Consider the following 19,809-nt stretch of genomic DNA (forward strand, 5'->3'; position numbering starts at 1 on the left):
GCTGTGGGGATTTGCTTCCATTCAGCCACAAGAGCATGAGTGAGGTCGGGTATTGATGTTGGGCGATTAGGCCTGGCTCGCAGTCGGCGTTCCAATTCATCCCAAAGGTTTTCGATGGGGTTGAGGTCAGGGCTCTGTGCAGATCAATCAAGTTCTTCCACACCGATATCGACATACAGTTTTTGTATGGACATCGCTTAGTGCATGGGGGAATTGTCATGCTGAAACAGGAAAGGGCCTTCCCCAAACTGTTGCCACAAAGTTGGAAGCACACAATCCTCTAGAATGTCATTGTATGGAACTAAGGGGCTGAGCCCGAACCATGAAAAACAGCCCCAGACCATTATTCCTCCTCCACCAAACTTTACAGTTGGCACTATGCATTCAGGCAGCAAGCGTTCTCCTAGCATCCGCCAGACCTGTCTGTCGGACTGCCAGATGGTGAAGCGTGAGTCATCACTCCAGAGTCCAATGGCGGCGAGCTTTACACCACTCCAGCTGACGCTTGGCATTGCGCATGGTGATCTTAGTCTTGTGTGCAGATGCTCGGCCATGGAAACCCATTTCATGAAGCTCCCGACGGACAGTTGTTTGCTGATGCTGCTTCCAGAGGAAGTTTGGAAGTTTGGACTCGGTAGTGAGTGTTGCTGATGTACTCAGTGAGTGCTGATGCTTCCGAGGACAGACTATGTTTGCGCACTTCAGCACTTGGTGGTCTCGTTCTGTGAGCTTGTGTGGCCTACCACTTCGCGACTGAGCTGTTGTTGCTCTTAGACATTTCCCCTTCACAATAACAGCACTTACAGTTGACCGGGGCAGCTCTCGCAGGGCAGAAATTTGACGAACTGACTTGTTGGGAAGGTGGCATCCTATGACTGTGCCACGTTGAAAGTCACAGATCTTCAGTTCGGCCCATTCGACTGCCAATGTTTGTCTATGGAGATTGCATGGCTGTGTGCTTGATTATATATACCTGTCAGCAATAGGTGTGGTTGAAACAGCCGTATTCACTAATTAGAAGGGGTGTCTGCATACTTTTGGTCATGTTGTGTATATTTACACACGCGCACACACACACACACACACACACACACACACACACACACACACACACACACACACACACACACACACACCAGAATCCCCTTTTTCATAAAAATTCACCGTTTTTTGACAAAACTATGTTTTACAGAATAGATAAGCTTTTTTTATTTTTTTTATTTAGTACGATGTGGTAATTGGGCTTGTAGGATTGTCTGGAGATACGCACTTTCACCTTTAAGCTGTATAGTCTTGGGCCATGGATGGACGTTAAGCTGGCTGGCTGATCTGCTAGCATTTGTTTCGTTGCTTTTTCTTCTTGGAATTGACCAAAGAAGATAACGTTTGGTGGCCGGGTAAACATCCGAGAGTACTGAAGGAGATGTCAGAGCAGATAAAGATGATGTTGATGTACATTATATTTTTATTGCTTATCTGCTCTGCCAACATGAGTCCATGTCCTTGTTGTATTTTCGGCCTCCCTTTTTTCGTATCACGTGATCACTATTCTTCACAAGAACTGATCCATCCAGTGTTCCAGACTTCAACTAGTTGGAAACATCCAAACATTTCCATGCTGTCCCCTCTTCCTGGGTGTAAATACATTTTGTAGACAAATGATAAATCGTGAAATCTGGATATAAAATAGTTGGAAATTTGTTTCACTTCTGGACCTTGTTGGATTCAGCAATTTGTCTGGGTATGTGTTGCCTATAACGTGTATTGTTATAATATCGCTCCCTAGACAAAGTGTTGCCTGGTGTTGGCTTAGCGGTTAGGGTGTCGGCTTGGGATCCTAGGATCCTGGGTTCAAATCCCGGTGGATCGCTGAATTAACACCAGGGGGGTTGACCCAGCCTGTCATCCTTCCGAGGTCGGCAAATTGAGTACCAGTTCACTGGTTATTCCCTGTGTGTCGCAAGAGGTGACTAACAGGGTTGGTGGCAGGAAGGGCATCCGGCTATAAAACATTGCTTCAAAAAGGGTGACCACAGTGCCCGAAAAAGTCCAACCCCTGCTCTGCGGGGAAAAATGGCCTCTAAAGGTGGTTCCTAGACAAAGTGTCCAACGTATCGATATACGCAAAGTTTTGAGCCCTGTTCTATTTGTTGGCTATGAAAGCACACAGTGCAATACCTCAACCGATCTGGACGTGGGTGTTTATTTTTTATTTTTTATTTTTTTTATACTGTTATGGAGCTAAGCTCTATCTCCAATAGATTGACGTACTGGAGCTGAGCTCTGGTGCGCTCCGGCTGAACTACACACCTGCTATACTGGGACCTGCAATACTTAGAGGAAACCTGAATATTTGAACCATCTGTTTTGGTTTTTTTATTCCCTCTAAGTGTTGGACCCAGATTGCATCTATTTCAAAGTATTAAATAGGTGGGGATTGGCGTGTCGGGTCTGCCAAATATTTTCTGTCATTTGAACCAGAAGCATCCCCGACTCTGCAAGGAGGGAGGTTCTGAGATTTTGAAGAAACCAGGAAATCCATGGAGTATTTTGGGCTACCTGAAGGCTTCTTCGTTCATCTCTGTTATGCCTGGCCGTGTGGAGTGTATAGAGCCTCGCGACTGAAAATGCCATAAACTTAATAAAACATATGTATGTATGTATGTATATATATATATATATATACATACATACATACATACCTGATACATCAGGATGTATCATAACTGATACATCCTTCTTCATATTCAGTGAGGTGACGGGTGGGATTTTGAGAGACCTGCGCTGCGGCCCTGCAGTGTTCACACATGTCTTTTTACGACGTGGCAGTGCTGAGTGAACGACGAGTTATTACATACGCAGTTCAATCACCTGTACTCGTGTTGCTACGGTTGTGTTAATTAATGGGCAAAAGTTGTGAGAGAGAGAGAGAGAGAGAGAGAGAGAGAGAGAGAGAGAGAGAGAGAGAGAGAGAGAGAGAGAGAGAGAGAGAGAGAGAGAGAGAGAGAGAGACAGAGACAGAGACAGAGACAGACAGACAGACAGACATTGTGTGTTCGTTTATAGAAAAGAGCATATATTGACTCATGGTAAATAAAGTGACTTTATTGGATTGTAAATACAATTGGAATGTTCAATAACGAACAACATTGGATTTGTAAGCACTAGTTTTTTTTTTTTAATGAAATGATCCCTCCACTGATGTTGTGATCAACTTATGATTCAAAAATCATTTTTTAAATATCTTTTTTTGGCATCTAGGCTGTGAAATTTCACACTTAAAAAATATATACATAACAAAAGTGAAGACCTTTTGCATTGTCAAAACAAACTATAGGCCTCAAGCTGACACCGTGTATCATTCAATCCCGTTCCGAGGTCAGAGAGACTAAAAAATAATCACTGGTAATCTGAGTACGTGCCAAGTTGTAGCACATACAAAAGTTTAACTCTCAGATCCTGCCAGTTTGAAAGTTTTCCACGCGTTTATGTCGCACTACTTTGTCTTGCATCGAAGGCACTAATTTTGAATCTAGGCCTATCAGATCACTTGCTTGGGTCACATGACATACAAAATGGTGGCGCCCATGTCGCGCTGAATGTTTAGTCATGGCCTCGGGAAAATCGCGTTTAAAGTGCTTCATGCACTTTGAACACGTCGTGAATAATAATAATAATACATTTATTTTGTATCGCGCTTTTCAAGAAACCCAAAGACGCTTTAACACGGTACATAAAACAAAGACAAAGGAGACAAAATACATAATTTAAAAACCAAACAGAAAGGAAGGAGAAGGAGAAGAGCCGATCAGGGGTTGAATGCGGTGTTGAACAGGTGGGTCTTGAGTGATGATTTGAATATGGTGAGTGAGGAGGAGTCTCTGATGGTTTGCGGTAGTGAGTTCCAGAATGACATAACTTCGCCGTTTACGCCTCTTAGATGGAGTAAATATCGTGAATGCCTGCAGACGTGGCTGCAATTGGACGGTGAGTGTCACAATCCTGCCAACAGACACCAGCATCTGGTCAATGTCGAGTTCACCAACACCTCTACGAGTCTATGAAACACCTCCACGAGTCTAGGATCTACCTCCACGAGTCTACGATACACCTCCACGAGTCTACGATCTACCTCCACGAGTCTACGATCTACCTCCACGAGTCTACGATCTACCTCCACGAGTCTACGATCTACCTCCACGAGTCTAGGATCTACCTCCACGAGTCTAGGATCTACCTCCACGGGTCTAGGATCTACTTGCACGAGTCTAGGATCTACCTCCACGAGTCTCGGATCTACCTCCACGGGTCTAGGATCTACCTCCACAAGTCTAGGATCTACCTCCACGAGTCTAGGATCTACCTCCACGAGTCTAGGATACACCTCCACGAGTCTAGGATCTACCTCCACGAGTCTAGGATCTACCTCTACGAGTCTAGGATCTACCTCCACGAGTCTAGGATCTACCTCCACGAGTCTAGGATCTACCTCCACGAGTCTAGGATCTACCTCCACGAGTCTAGGATCTACCTACACTGCTAATTATACCCCAAGTTATCGTGCAGGGTGGGACGAAACGAGCTCTGTTGTACAATGTCTGCATCGGTGGGTGATATTGGATATGCGTTCGATGTCAACCCACTGTTTACGTTTGATCTCGATTAAAGGTCACATGACAGAGGTAAAACCTCAGATGTTTCAAACTCTAGTTATGATCTGCAAAAATATTTTCAAAGGGCACATGTCCTGTTACACCCAAAAATTTAATCTATCCATCTTTGCACAGCAGGCCATTGTGGTGTCAAATTTGGTTGTTGTTGTATTACTTCGGACAGTTCTCTCGAACAAGCCCGTGACACAAAGACAGCGGATCGATCTCCCAGAAACGACCCAGAGATCCCCCACATCTAGGATGGTGTGACCCACCTTCACGAAGTCAGGGCCACGTCAGAGTTGGAGAAAGAGAGAAACAGGGACAAGAGGGAGAGGGACGGTCCATGGGGACCAATCGGCACTCTGACCCTAATAAAGCGCTGACCTGACGAATCCGGGCAGCAGGACAGAATGGGGAAGATTTTGCCCCCGAATTGCATTGGGGGGAGGAGGGGGAAGGGTTCGACCACCATGAAGAAGCATCCGCGAAAGTTACTGTCAAGTTTGATTGAAATCCCTTCTCTCGTCCACAAGTTGTGGTAACCAAGATTTTAAATTAAAGGTCACATGATCATGGGTCCCTTTGACCTTTTCAACCCAAAATCGAACCAGTTCATCTTTGCATTACAGTTCATACCAATTTTGTTATCATACCAATTATTACAGTTCATACCAATAAGCCAATCCCATAAGTGGTTATTCTGGAAACGAAAGTCTGGTGCGGACCGACAACCGGACAGACAACCGTCCTGCGGAGGCATAAAAACGTGCACTGTATACTAATTTTAATAATAAAATACTCACGATCACCTTGCTGTTCTACCTGAGCTAAATAATTGCTGATTAATTCTACCTGTGATTTTTCAAGTATATTGCTTGATCTTGTGCGTTATTCTGTCTGTCTGTCTGTCTGTTTGCCTGTCTGTTTGTCTGTCTGTCTGTCAGTCTGTCAGTCAGGCGCCTACAGGTCACAATTTTCAACCGATCTTCACGAAATTTCACCAAATGGTAGAGTTGATCATAAGCAAGAAGCTTATTGTTTTTGGGATCAACAGGTCAATAAGTCAACATAGGCCAAAGTTCACCAACTTTGTCGAATTTCTAAAATCCTCAATTTTCATCCGATTGCCTTGAAATTTTAAGAAGATTTGTTCTACTTGAGCCCGTGGACATTCAGAATTTTCGCATACATCGAAGCCTGTATCTTTGCGTATTGACACGACGGTGAATAAACTATCATGCGATTTACTTCAGGTGTGTGCCTTATTATCTATGGATTGATACTTACTGTATCAATGGATTATCATGTATTCATCGGATTCATACCGCCGACCATAATGCCAAGCTTCCCTACTCTACATTCACTATGCTATCCCTGGTCACCACGCGGTCCCCATATACACCTGGAGGCATTTTTAGTGTCGCCCTCTTCATCCGTTGTTTTCCAGACAACCACGAAACGTCGTCAATAAGCAGTATCCCTTCCATATGCCAAGCTTACCCATTTTCGAGAGGATATCTCTGATGGTTTCGAAAATATTTTGGGTTAATTTCGGAGAAATTCATTGAATTTTACAGTAGGTACGAACGACAAAAGTACATTTTTTACATTTCCGCTGTATGATACGTGTGTAAGTAAGAGCCTTCAAAACTGACAGGGCCACAGAACCATGGGAGGGTCTATGCCTAGCATAAATTCCTAGGCTGAATTATATGTACTGATGGAGATACCACGCCGCAAAGTGGGCACCGGAGCTAAAAACCCTCCTTTTTGACTCTACATGACCTAGTTTGACGTGGTCGTTCATGGAAACTGGCAGGATTTCAGAGTTAAACTTTTAACACAAGGTCAGGCATGTTATATACAATAAAAAAATGCATAGAAATCGTAGTCCCACGAGTTCGGAACGAAACTCATTTTTTTGGCACTATTTCAGGCCTCAGCTTGAGGCCTACTAGTAAAGCAATGTGCTGTCACATTACAAGCCTGCTCAAAAAATAAACAATCACTGGTGAAACCTAATTCACACCACCCCACCTTTAATAACTTTGGCAATGTTATCCTGACCACCATTTTGTTTTTCAGTTATTCAAAGTGGTGTTTGTAAACTCGTTGCAACCGTCAGCTGAACTGATGACAGTGTTTTCGTTTTAAACATGGCGTTTGGTTTCTGGGCATGGGTTATTCTGATTTGGTCTGAAGGGATTGATTTTGTCACTCTTGCTGGATTTTACCAGACAATATGCACAAGCTTGCACTTTCAAAAAATAGTTGAGACTCAAACAGAAAATGTTATCATCAAAGAAAAGGTTTTTTTTTTCGTCTGAATAGTCCATAATAACTAAAATTGTAAGAACGGCTAAAGACAAAAGCACAACTAACTTGAGGTTTTTGCCAAAAAGCGGCTCAGAATCCAACATTTCATCCTTGAGTGGCTGTCCTTCATTAGTGATTAACATTGGCCATATGTGCTTGGATCTTGCTTGCCTAGGTTAGGTTTGTGTCGCTCTGCCCTTCCAGGTTGACATTTACGCTCTGAATCACACATCGCCTATGTTAGTCCCTGATGAAGGCCATGCCATTGCTGAAATGTTGGTTGCCTTTGGCAAAAACTAAAAAAACTCAACTACAGATAACCGTAGTTTGTTTCCTTGAAGGGATTCTTCCATAGTCATCCCTCTTCTCTTCCATTTGGAACCATCTTGCTAAGTCTGTTGTCTCTGGTTCTTCCTTCCAGGATTTAAAGTCTGCTGTCCACCTCCACTTGATGGTCTCTTCAATTTCAACCTCTGAGGTTTATTACACCCACTAAGACCCTTATCCCCTTTCACCTGCAGCTCCTCTCCTCATGCTGTAATGCATCCAAACATTATTGTCCTCCTGTTTACCATTCACCCTACTTTCTACAGGTTGGCCATTTGCCCTCTTCTCTTCCATGAGCCTCGGTATCTGAATTGATGTGTTGCACGTGATGAGTTGAATTGATGTGTTGCACACGATTATCTGAATTGATGTGTTGAAAAGACAAAAAAGGTGGTTTACAACGCTGCAAGTATGCAGCTCTTGTAGAACGATTACCGATGATGTCTCAAACAGGATGTGATCACTCTTGTTTGACAGAATCAGATATTAAAGATCACAAAAGCAGGGGTTTACAATATTGGTTAGTTTTATGGATATGTTTACAACATATGGAAGCAAGAGTCAAGCTGGAATGTGTTGTATTTGCTGCAGGTGCTGGACCAGATGGTGTAGAAGAGATCAAAAGACATCCATTTTTCTCAACCATCGATTGGAACGTATGTGCAGCTATTTTTTGTCACTGTGCAAGTATTCACACACATATTTGTGTGTATCAGAGTTATGCAAGTGCCAAGACCAGATCGTTGTCTCATATGCTGTTTATTCCAGAAACTGTATCGGAAAGAGATCCATCCTCCATTCAAGCCTGCTGTGGGACGTCCCGAGGACACTTTCTACTTTGATCCTGAGTTCACTGCGAAGACACCCAAAGGTCCTCACCTGCTCTTCACTTAAAGCCGCTTGTTTATCTTTTGCATTACTCGTATATAAATCCAATCTACCCTGCATTATCTCGGCAACATAAACATTAAAATCTGGTTTCTTAACTGGATGGATTTCCTGACCTCTGACTATCACATTGACCAAGTGATGTCAGAATTCACAAATTGGATGAGTGTAACGATTCGTAATAATAGTTGAATGCTGTCTAATTATTGTACACACAAGGTGCTGACAGGATGGCCTAGAGGTATGCACACTTGCCTCAGCTGTCTAGCCTGGATTCGAATCCCGACCCAGCTTTGAACTGTCATCCTGGTGTTTCAGTGGTCGGGCGATTCAATGCTTGTGCTCATCCTTAGGATAGACGTTAAATGGGCCTCCCATTGGCCAGCATTCGTTTGTGGATGTTAAAGATCCCATTGTGTCCTTCGTGAAGAGTAGGCCAGTTATTGCTAGCACTCTGAACAAATTGCAAATTCCTGCCCTAACCAGCAGAGGGCATTGCATCACCGGCACAGCCGTACCCTCAGCCACTGATGGTACCCTGCAGCATTGTGCTGCATATGCAAGAAGATTGTACACACAAAGATTACACATAATACACATGTGATCAGTTTTAATCAACTGGGAGGTATTAGGGAAAAATGAATTGGGTGGAGGTGAACTATCCCACCGCCACCCCGTTCATTTGAGTAATAATCTGTATGTGATCACAAGTCTTTCGATGCTTGATATTTTTTGATGTGATTGTATAACTTTGGGCAAACGTTGCGGAAGCAATAAGCACATTATACATTTTCACTGAGTAAGCATCGTCATGTCATGGCATGCTTAAAGCACTTCATTTTAACACTTTATGTTCTACCTTTCGATTTACATATAATGACTGTCACCAAGGTGCGATTTTATGGATTTTCAGACTCTCCTGGAATACCTCCCAGTGCCAATGCGCACCAGCTTTTCCGTGGCTTCAGCTTTGTGGCGACGACGCTGACAGCCGAGGAGGAGATGCAGACCAGCCTTTTGCCAACTTTGCACCCCATTGTGCAGGTGAGGCAGTGCTATTTAATTTAAGCTGGATTTTCCATGCTCGTCGTCCCCATTGCTCTGATCGCACCCACAAGTTATAGGGTGGCTCTGATGCCACCCTATAACCAGTTGGGTATGTGTACGTGTATGCGTGTTTTCTCTCTCTCCCAATCTCTTCCTTTTATTTACCTTTCATTTTCAAAATGCAATGAATGGCAGGTTGCCTTAGGGTACCCCAAGTATGGTTTCTGCCCGTTCTGGTGGAAGGAGTTCAGTGTGAGAGGGAGCGGGGCAGGGGAGGGTTCAAACCAAAGAAAACGCTGAGCTTCATAGCAAAACGGAAGTGATTTTTGCTCGTGTAATATAGGATTTTTGCTCGTGTCAGCTGAAGCGTCAGTTGTTTCATCCCATTCCACCATTCGCAGGACAATAAAATAACTCCACTATTACTTGACGAGTTGGTAACTCATGCATAATCCAAACGTGTGACATCTGAAACATGCCAATTTAAAAGTGTGCCATCAAATTACTTTGCACTATTTCTAGGTTGTGCTTTGGCCATCGCATGTGCCGCTCGTGTCATGATTCAAACGATGGAGTATGACGAATGAATAACATCGCTTGATTTCATCATGTGACTGGTCAAAATGGTAGCGCTCATGGAGCTGTGATTTCAGCTGGAGGTGACAGAATATCGGGAGAAATATCCAATTTAATGCGGTAATGCACTAAAATTCCATCAAGAACAACAGTGTACATTCTTTCACGGCCCATAGATGGACTAGGTATGCAGAACGTGTTAGAAAATGGATTAATCTGGATGGACCCAGTCATCAAATGGCAAAGCAGCACAAACATTTAATGGGTATAGATTTCCCCAACATCTCTCATGGATCCGGTTTTCACCCTACCTGCTCCAATGCTCCATCAACTAGAAGATATTCATAGAATACTTACCCTGCGCAGTCAACTTGGTGTGAGCCAACTCTTCTGTTTTTGAACGTTTCTTTTTTTTGATCCAATATGGCTGCCAGACCACGTCAGCGATGACATCATAAATTTATATTCTCTAAATAATTGTTGCATAGATCATGCTCAATAAATTTCAAACTGATCAGACTAAGCATTGTCCCTGTCGATTAATGACGTCATACTTATGGCACCAACGACGTCATCATTAACAACACCTATTCCCCATATGGAGTTATTTACAATGAGCCACGCTTCAATTTTTTCCATAGAGCGATTTTGGAGATGTGGAGGTGCAACGTTTTTCCGTTTTTTCCAAGATGGCGCCTGTAACACATGACCTATGACGTCATGATTATCATTAAAATATTCTAAGAGGTGCTCCTCTGGTGAAAATTTCGTGTCCATCAGACCAACAGTTGCTGAAAAAAAAAAAATAATGTTCGGATGGATAAGTGTTGTATTTGTCGAATTATGACGTCATAACGAAGGCACCCATGACATCATCGTTAACATATCTTATTCCCCATGGGGAGTCGGTGACAGAGCCAGGTCTCAATTTTTTCCATGGAGTGGTTTCAGAGATATAGAGGTGTGAAGTTTTTCCAAGATGGCGCCTGTACCACGTGACCTATGATATCATAATAATCATTAAAATATTCTACAGGAGGAGGCCCTCCTATGGTGAAAATTTCGTGTCAATCGGACCAAGAATTGCAGAGGAAAAAAAATTCATACTGATCGAATCAAGCTTTGTACTTGTCGAATTATGACGTCATAACGAAGGCACCCATGACATCATCATTAACATATCTTATTCCCCAAACGGAGTACTTGACAATGAGCCATGTTTCCGTTTTTTCCCATGGAGAGGTTTCAGAGATATAGAGGTGCAACTTTTTTCCGATTTTTCCAAGATGGCGCCTGTACCACGTGACGTATGACGTCATAATTAAAAAATTTTAAACTCCACAGGAGGAGCCGCTCATATTCTGAAAATTTCGTGCCAATCGGACTAACAGTTGCAGAGGCATTTTTTTTTTTCATACTGATCAGATCAAGTGTTGTACTTGTCGAATTATGACGTCATAACGAAGGCACTGATGACATCATCATTAACATATCTTATTCCCCATGGGGAGTAGTTGACAATGAGCCGGGTCTGAATTTTTTCCATGGAGTAGTCGACAATGAGCCGGGTCTCAATTTTTTCCATGGAGTAGTTTCAGAGATAGAGGTGCGAAGTTTTTCCAAGATGGCGCCTGTATCACGTGCCCTATGACATCATAATAATCATTAAAATATTCTAAAGGGGAGGCCCTCCTAAGGTGAAAATTTCACATCAATCGGACCAACGGTTGCCGAGAAAATTGATTTTTAAAATGCAGACACGGCACCCGTACAGCACACGTACGTACGTAACTGAATGCTTAACCCCGTTTTCGCTTCGCGATCGCAGGGTAATAAAGGGAGGGGGAGACAAGATGGGGCGAGAGAAGGTCCCCCCTCTTTCCCCTCCCCTCCACCATCCCCTCACAATCCCCCATTTTACCCAGGGTAATAAAAAGGGCTTTTTAAACGTGGGGGGAATTCGGATGCTTAAACGACACAAAGTGTATCCACATCAAGGCTGAGTGGAGGGATCCATGCCTGATGTCTGCTGAGCCAGTCAAACAGAAAAACATCCACCCAGGGTTGTTGCTCCAATCAGCAGAACAACCTATGCCAGCAGTTTGCATTATTTGCAAAAAGGCAGCATGCTACGTGAGGAAGTCCCACAAAACAACGAAGGATCCCCAAGTCCAAGCGTAGATGCTTGAAGCTGGGGAGTGCATTTAGTATTTTCCTTGTGCAATATTTTGCTTTAGGTGCTCGTTTTATTTTATTTTTAATTTTTTTCTTGTATATGAGATCGAGGCTCCTGGAAGAGCTGGAACAAAGAACAGAAACATGAACATAGCAAAAATAACTAATATGGAGGAAACACCAATAGCAGAGTCGAGGGACAGAGGGAAGAAGGTCTGGGGAAAGCAGGGGAGAGAAAAATGCGAGGGGAAGGGGGTTGAATAAGCTGGATACAAGCCCAGAGACATGAAGGGGGCTGAAAGAAGATGGGAAGAACTTGGGATGAAATGGCAATGGAACAATAAAACAGGTTGGGGGAGAGGGGGTGAGAAAACAAAACAACCTGTTAAGAAATGCTTGAGCATGGTTTGGAAATTTGGAAAGAGGTGAGCTTGAAGGGTTTGGATTAACGGACAGGGGTAGTAAATGGGAAAAATAAAAAAACACATTTAAATGCGCAAAGGTACAATTAAATGAACAGTTACAGGGGTACTCACCAAAATGTAGAGACGAGATTACTTGCCGGGACGGGGGATTAGATGGAGGGAGATCAGTCCTCTTCGTGTCTCGGATGGAAAGCTTGAATTACTTGTGCGTTGGGAAGTCAAACGGGCTTTCTGGTGCTGATCGGCCTTTCGGGTGAGTAACGCAACAAATCTGGAATCGAGAAATCTCCTATCGAGCTATAGAATGGGCTGCGTGGAAAATCCGGAGTGGGGAAGTCATCACCTAAGGTGCCGAGAGATTGTGTGATCAGAGAAATGGGGAAATACAAATACTGTATTTGTACGAAGCTGAATTTTGTGTTGAGAAAACTCAGAAAGTGAATCATGGCTGCAAACCTAGGTGGACAAACATTGAACATTGAGTGCTTGCTTGCATTACAATGTGTCAGGTGTTCATTTTTACAGCATAGCATAGAGCAATGCCATCTAGAACAGTGTTTGTCTGTCCATATGTCCCCACAAACGTACACCAATCAGAGCTGAGGATCTGGTCACATGACGGAGACGTGTTTAGTAACCATGACAGTTGCACATTTTACTAAAAAGGAAATATAATAACCTACTGTGGAACATTTTGGGGTCCTCGCGGTGCTGGATGGTAGGTAGGAGGTTTCAGAAATTCCTCAATATAATTATGAATTTGAAATGTAATCGACACGGACCTTGCTCCTGAATCCAGAAGTGAACAGATTAAGACGGTTCGCTGGTTTGATATGTCAATACAATCATGATTTAACATTCTATGTTGATAAATTAATGCTGTAGTATTAATTTGTAATGGGAATGATGAATGATGCTGTTAGGAATGAAAATATAGAGCATGTACTGTCAATACCTGACGTTCGACTGAATGTGGCACAGGATTTATTTTTATTTTTTTTGTATACAAGATCGAGGCTCGTGAAAGAGCGAACATTAATCACACAGAAAGACAAACCGACACATAAAACATATAACATCGGGAGCGGTAGACAAGATGGGGAGAAAGGGGGAAGGACACAAACACAACATTTGAGAGCAGGGACTGAGAGACATGGAGACATCGAGAGATCTGAGAGAGGGCGAGGGCTTTGGGCGGGGGCATGGGAAGGGGGTGGGAGTGGGAGAGGTATAAAACATATGGACACTGCCAGGACTTCCAGGAAAGAAGTTGGAATTTCAAACAAGGTGGATCTGGGGTGAATTAGCAGGGGTAGAAAAGATCAAGGTTTTGGATGGGGGAAGATAAGAGATGGTGGTGAACAGCTGTTTTAAAGACCTGGAGGGAGGAGTGGGATTGAAGGGAGTGAGGGAGTTTGTTCCAGAGGCGGGAGAAAAGAGGAATGAAAGAGTGAAGGTGAGCAGAGAGCCGAGATTTCGGCAGTTTAACCATCAGAGGGTTGCTGACAGATCTTGTGCGACCTGTAGGAATATTTGGGGGACAGAGCACAGAGAGAGCTGGGGTGCAAGGCCGGAGAGGAGTCGGTAGAAGACAGAAAGACCACCTACCTGCCTGCGGTGAGTGAGTCAAAGGCCCTCAGAGATAGCTTCATCGTGGGAGATTCCAATAATTCTGAAAGCTTTGGTTTCAACAGCGTGAAGCCGAGCTCGGTGTGAGGCAGGAGCACCGGCCCATAGGGGAGAACAGTATTCCATTGAGCTGCGGATGAAAGCCTTGTATGTGGTGAGGAGCTCAGGTGTGCCGAGGAAGGACTTCGCACGACGGAGGATGCCCAGTCGGCGACTGGCTTTGGAGGCCAGCTTGGAAATGTGGTTTTCCCAAGAAAGATGATGGCAGATAGTGAGACCCAAAAGCTTGAGCGACAGAACTTCTTGGAGAGGATTGTTGAGAAAGTAGATGGGAGGGTTGTCCAGTCGATCTTTTCGGAGAGACATAGTAAGAGTGTGGGATTTGTCAGGATCGAAAGACATGTTCCACTTGTTTGACCAGTCTGTGATTTTGTCCAAGTCTTCAGAGAGTGAGGAGGCTGCAGACTGCCGATCTGAGGGAAGAGGAATGGAGCGGCAGAGAGTTGAGTCATCAGCAAAGAGATAGAGAGGATTTTCAAGAGAGTCAGAGAGATCATTGATGAAGACCAGAAAAAGCACAGGGCCCAGAACACTGCCTTGGGGAACTCCAGCCTGAACAGGAAGAGGAGATGAGAGAAACCCATTCAGGGCCACACGTTGACGACGACTAGAGAGGAAGTCCGCCAGCCATGCGTGGAGATTTCCATGGATACCAAAGGAGGAGAGTTTGGTGAGCAGAGCGGGGTGCCAGACCGTATCGAAGGCACGTGATATGTCGAGGGAGACAGCTCTAATTTCCTGTTTGGCATTGAGGACCTCCATCCATTGTTGAGACAGCAGAAGCAGCATGTCCAGAGTAGAGTGACCTGGTCTGAAACCAAATTGATGATCAGAGATCAAGCCATTGGAGAAGAGGAAAGATTTCATATCCGAAGCAATGATGGATTCCATGACTTTGCTGATAATTGGGAGAAGGCTGATTGGTCTGTAGTTGCTAGGATCTGTTTTTCCACCTTTTTGTGCAAAGCGGTGATGTTGGCTGATTTCCAAGCAGATGGCAGTTGACCTTGAGCAAAAGAGAGGGTGAAGAGAACAGAGAGGGTGAGATAGAGCGGCAGAGCAGGATTTTAGGACCCGTGGGCTGATGCCGTCGGGTCCAGTTGCAGAATCAGAGTCGAGGGTTGACAGAAACTTTTCCACCTTGTCAGGAGAAAAGGACACGGAGTCCAGGAGCAGCTGGGTACGACTGGGTATGGTGGGTACAGAGAGGGATGGGTTTGGGACACAAGATTTAGAGGCAAACACAGAGTTGAGGCATTCAGCTTTTTCACGTGCGGAGTCAGCTGTGTAGCCGTTTGAGGTAAGGGAGGGGATGGAGGGGGAACAAACACCAGAAACGGATTTGACCAGACGCCACCAGGATTTGGAAGAGGGAGACAGATAAGAGAGTTCGGTCTTGAGAACGGAGAGATATTGTTTCCTGGCTCTCCTGAGGGTGGACACACACTTGTTTTGGGCTTTGTGAAAGGAAATGAGATTTCCTTCCGTTGGATTTGCTTTCCAGGAGACGAAGGCAAGTTGTTTCTGGGCAACAGCCTCACCACAAGATTCCGTGTACCATGGACGGGAGGAAGGGTATGACAACTGAAGACGAGATGGGATAAATCTGTGCATGAGAGAGAGCAATTTACTTTGGAAGAATTCCCAGGATGAGTTGATGTCAGAGGTGGTAGAGATGGGAGACCAGTCCAGATGATTGATGGCTGCTTGAAGACCGCGCTAGTTGGCCTGAGTGAAATGCCAGACTCGTCGACGCTGAGCAGGCTCCCTGAGGATGGTCAGAGAGATGTCCACTTTAACAAGGACATGATCAGATGATCCGATTGGAGCAGAAGAAGAGCAGCAGACATTTTCAGGGAAGTTAGTCATAACCAAGTCCAGAAGAGAAGATGCTCCGTTGACTGAGATCCGGGTCGGGAAATTGACAGATTGTGTCAGTCCCAGTGAGTCGCAGAAGTCCTTTGCTGAGGAGCCATGGCTGGTGAGAGAGGTACCCACACCCAGCCAACTGGCATGATGACAGTTGAAATCACCACATATGAGGAAGAGAGAGTTGGGATGAGTAGATAGAAGTTGGTCCATATTATCAGACAGCGAGATGTAGATGGAGTCATCACTGTTTGGTGGACGGTACAACACACATATGAACAAGAGGGGAAGGGGAAGCCGTAGCCAGAGGTATTCCTGGGGGTGAGGTGGCGAGAGTGCAGTGCAGGGCGAGTGAGGAAGAGAGTTTTTGATAAAGATAGCAACCCCACCTCCAGGACGAGCCTCAGGTCTATCATACTGGAGGAGGGAGTAGCCCAGGAGAGATACTAAGGAATCGGAGACATCATGAAGGAGGAAAGTTTCTGTTAAGCAGATCACGTCTGGTTTGACAGAAGCAACCTGTATGGAGAGATCAGTTAAGTTTGAACGAAGGCCCCGGATGTTTGAGGTCCATACCGTTAATGAAGAGGAAGGGGGAGCATCGGATACAGAACAGGGGGGAGGAGGGGTAGGGTAAGATGTGGAAGAGATAGGGAGAGCTGTTGAAGGTGTGTCGGAGATTTCAGAATAGCTCGGAGAAAGGGAAGGATGAGGCGGACAAAAGGTTTGATGGTGATTGGGTGAGGCACAATGAGGTGTTATTTGAGGAGGGGGAAGAGCGAGGCAGAAGGTTGGGGGAGATGGAGGTGAGAGTTGGAAGGGGGAAGAAGCGGTGAGGATGCTTTGAGGAGGGGGAGTGAGAGGGGGGAAATTGAGAAGAAATGAGGGTGGGGAGATTTGAAGGGGAGGGGGGAGTTTGGGAGGGAAGGGACAAGGGGAGGGATTTGAAAGGGATGGGATTTGGAGGGGAGGGGTGAGGGAGGTGTCTAGGAGGGGAGGGACGAGGGGGAGTCTTGGAGGGGAGGGGTGAGGGGTAGTTTAGGAGGGAGGGGGCAAGGGGGGAGATTTGAAAGGGATGGGTGATGGGGAGGATTAGGAGGAAAGGGGGAAGATTTGAAAGGGATGGGTGATGGGGAAGATTTGGAGGGGAGGGGTGATGGGGAAGATTTGGAGGGGAGGGGTTATGGGGAAGATTTGGAGGGGAGGGGTGAGATTTGATTTTAGAAAGTGTACGATTAATGGGAAACGAACATTTATTGCAAAATGAGTTTCTTGTGACCTTCGAGTTAAAAATACGTTTAAGGACGCTGGATGGAGGATGGAGTGCAGGAGAGTTTAGGGAATGTAGAAAAAAGGCACTATAGGAGATGGAATTTTTTGGGGGGATGAATAGATTTGGTGAGCAAGTCCAAAGCAGCCTTTTAAAGAAGAAAAAGGTGTTATAATATATGACGGAATACATAACTTGAGGGGAAAGTGTAAACATTGAAGGTTAATAACAGTGAAAACTATCTTGGGGAATGGGGGAGAAACACGTGGTCGAAGAACGAACGAACGAATAAGAATGAATAAACGAATGAGAACAGAGAAGGATTTTTTTTTTTTTTTTTTTTTTTTTTTGAGTTGAGATTTACACAAGGAAGTAGGCTATGGGGTGAAAAGACTGGGAAAACAGAGAAGGAAAGTTATTGGATCACAAACGACGGACCACTGAGAGAAAAACAAAGCCTCAAGGTTGTACAGTGTACACTGTACAAGGCCTCAAGACACGACACGAATTAACACGATTTTCAATACAGGTATGAAAGATTTGCACCGAAAATCTTCGTCGGGACAATATACGTACACACACCATAAAATAAATACAGTTATAACGAAAATACAAATGGGAACAATTACTTAACTTCGATTTCAAATCGCTCGCGACGTGGCAAAGGCCTTGCTCGCGACGCGGCAAACAGACGATTATTACAGACGGAATGTGCAATTTATTGGTTCATCATTTGACAGTCACCGTATTTTTTTTTACCCAAGTCATTCACGAACCACCTGTCCATTCCTCAAGTCAAAAATTTGATACTTGCATTATTTGATGATGCAAACTCGTATTCCCACCCAGGTCATACTATCCTCTTCAACTAAAGTGTCAAACAAGCCCGGCTCTGCTGCTGTTAGACAATTTGTCTTGTTATTAAGTGTTTTTATTCCCTTTCGTTCAGCAACTTCATGGAAACAGCATGCAGTTTGCTGATGGATACGAGGTGAGGGAGGATATCGGTGTTGGCTCGTACTCAGTGTGCAAGAGGTGCATCCACAAAACAACCAACATGGAGTACGCTGTCAAGGTACAACCGTCTGACTCGTTTCTGTTGTGATTGTTGCTTTATCTCGTTTTAATTTTACTTTTACTCTGTGTTCCAGGTGCAACATGCCATAAAAGATGCATCGTGCTACATGGGTTTACCTTGTTACCTTTGTATTTTTTTTCCCAACCAAGATTGGTGTGACGTTTCTCACTGTTATTTTTCAGATAATTGACAAAAGCAAGCGTGACCCATCAGAGGAGATCGAAATCTTATTGCGATACGGACAACACCCCAACATAATCACTCTTAAAGATGTAAGTTTCCTGACGAGAATAAAAATGCTTCTGACCCGTGGTGATGTTTCTAATTATGTCATCTCATGGTACAAAGTAGTTTGCCTGCTGTTGACTCTATTGGGTGCTTTATGGATGGGATGGACCAGCTTTGATCGCATTTCCTGGGCATTGAGTGGCATGAAAGTGGTAAATTGATTTCCTTACACTCCCTCCTCCCTGCCCCCCTCCCCACTTCTTTTTACAGGTATATGACGACGGTAAGTTTGTTTACCTGATTACAGAGCTTATGAAAGGTGGAGAACTACTTGATCGCATCTTGCGGCAGAAATACTTCTCGGAACGTGAGGCGAGTGCTGTGCTGCAAACAGTGGCACGTACAGCAGACTACCTCCACATTCAGGGGGTGAGTACCAATGCATGGGCAACATTTTAAGAAGTGTTATTGCACATGTACACATTTTAATGTGGCACTTGGTGATGGCAATGGCACTTGAGGATGCTGGTGTTTGTCATTGACTGTATTTTTGAACTGGCTCCCTTGTGACACTTTCAGCAAGGTGACTAATTTTTCTTTGCTTGTATCTGGGTTGCTCTCCACCAGGTTGTTCACCGAGACCTCAAGCCAAGCAACATTCTTTATGTAGATGAGTCTGGAGACCCCGAGTCCTTGCGCATCTGTGACTTTGGATTCGCCAAGCAGCTCCGTGCTGAGAACGGCTTGCTCATGACACCCTGCTACACGGCAAACTTCGTTGCACCTGAGGTTTTGATTGCACCGACAGGGGTGGAGGGCAACCACTAACAAACCACGCAGCCCTGCTTTGTCCCTGACAATTATCAATATCTGTAAATGTGCTGGAGCATGCAAATTGCTGTCCATGAATGGGTTGATCATGAAATCCTGTGTATATATATACATATATACACAGGATTTCATGTGTATATATATACACATTGCTTGCATTACAATGTGTCAGGTGTTCATTTTTACAGCATAGCATAGAGCAATGCCATCTAGAACAGTGTTTGTCTGTCCATATATATTTTATATATATATATATATATTTTATATATATATTTTTTTTTTTTTAAATCCTGTGAGCAGCGTTATTGTCCCCCGTCGCTCAGCGGAGTGAAAGGGGGACTATGGCTTTCCCCTCCGTCCGTGTGTCCGTCCGTCCGTGCGTGCAGGCGTGCATGCGTAAGCGAAGGACCGCATTCGAATTTGGTGTGTGGGTGC

At 44.5% G+C, this 19,809-nt stretch overlaps 1 protein-coding gene and 1 long non-coding RNA gene across 5 annotated transcripts in view; one reads left to right on the plus strand and one right to left on the minus strand.

Moving 5' to 3' along the window:
- Nucleotides 1–19,809, plus strand: part of LOC137423584 (ribosomal protein S6 kinase alpha-3) — a 350,089-nt gene that overhangs the window by 314,771 nt on the left and 15,509 nt on the right. For all 4 annotated transcript variants that reach the window (XM_078774051.1, XM_068110884.2, XM_068110887.2 and 1 more), the window contains 7 exons: nucleotides 7,890–7,954; nucleotides 8,067–8,169; nucleotides 9,100–9,230; nucleotides 18,187–18,312; nucleotides 18,498–18,587; nucleotides 18,814–18,972; nucleotides 19,171–19,332. In XM_078774051.1, coding sequence (XP_078630177.1) covers nucleotides 7,890–7,954; nucleotides 8,067–8,169; nucleotides 9,100–9,230; nucleotides 18,187–18,312; nucleotides 18,498–18,587; nucleotides 18,814–18,972; nucleotides 19,171–19,332 — 836 coding nt within the window. The remainder of the gene's footprint in view (nucleotides 1–7,889; nucleotides 7,955–8,066; nucleotides 8,170–9,099; nucleotides 9,231–18,186; nucleotides 18,313–18,497; nucleotides 18,588–18,813; nucleotides 18,973–19,170; nucleotides 19,333–19,809) is intronic.
- LOC137423586 (uncharacterized) overlaps nucleotides 1–19,809 on the minus strand; it is an 83,990-nt gene that overhangs the window by 42,907 nt on the left and 21,274 nt on the right. The window contains exon 2 of the long non-coding RNA XR_013622828.1: nucleotides 12,521–12,752. This is a non-coding gene — a long non-coding RNA (uncharacterized LOC137423586). The remainder of the gene's footprint in view (nucleotides 1–12,520; nucleotides 12,753–19,809) is intronic.

The sequence above is a fragment of the Myxine glutinosa genome, chromosome 3 (assembly GCF_964187855.1).
Source record: "Myxine glutinosa chromosome 3, kmMyxGlut1.1, whole genome shotgun sequence".
Classification (NCBI taxonomy): domain Eukaryota; kingdom Metazoa; phylum Chordata; class Myxini; order Myxiniformes; family Myxinidae; genus Myxine; species Myxine glutinosa.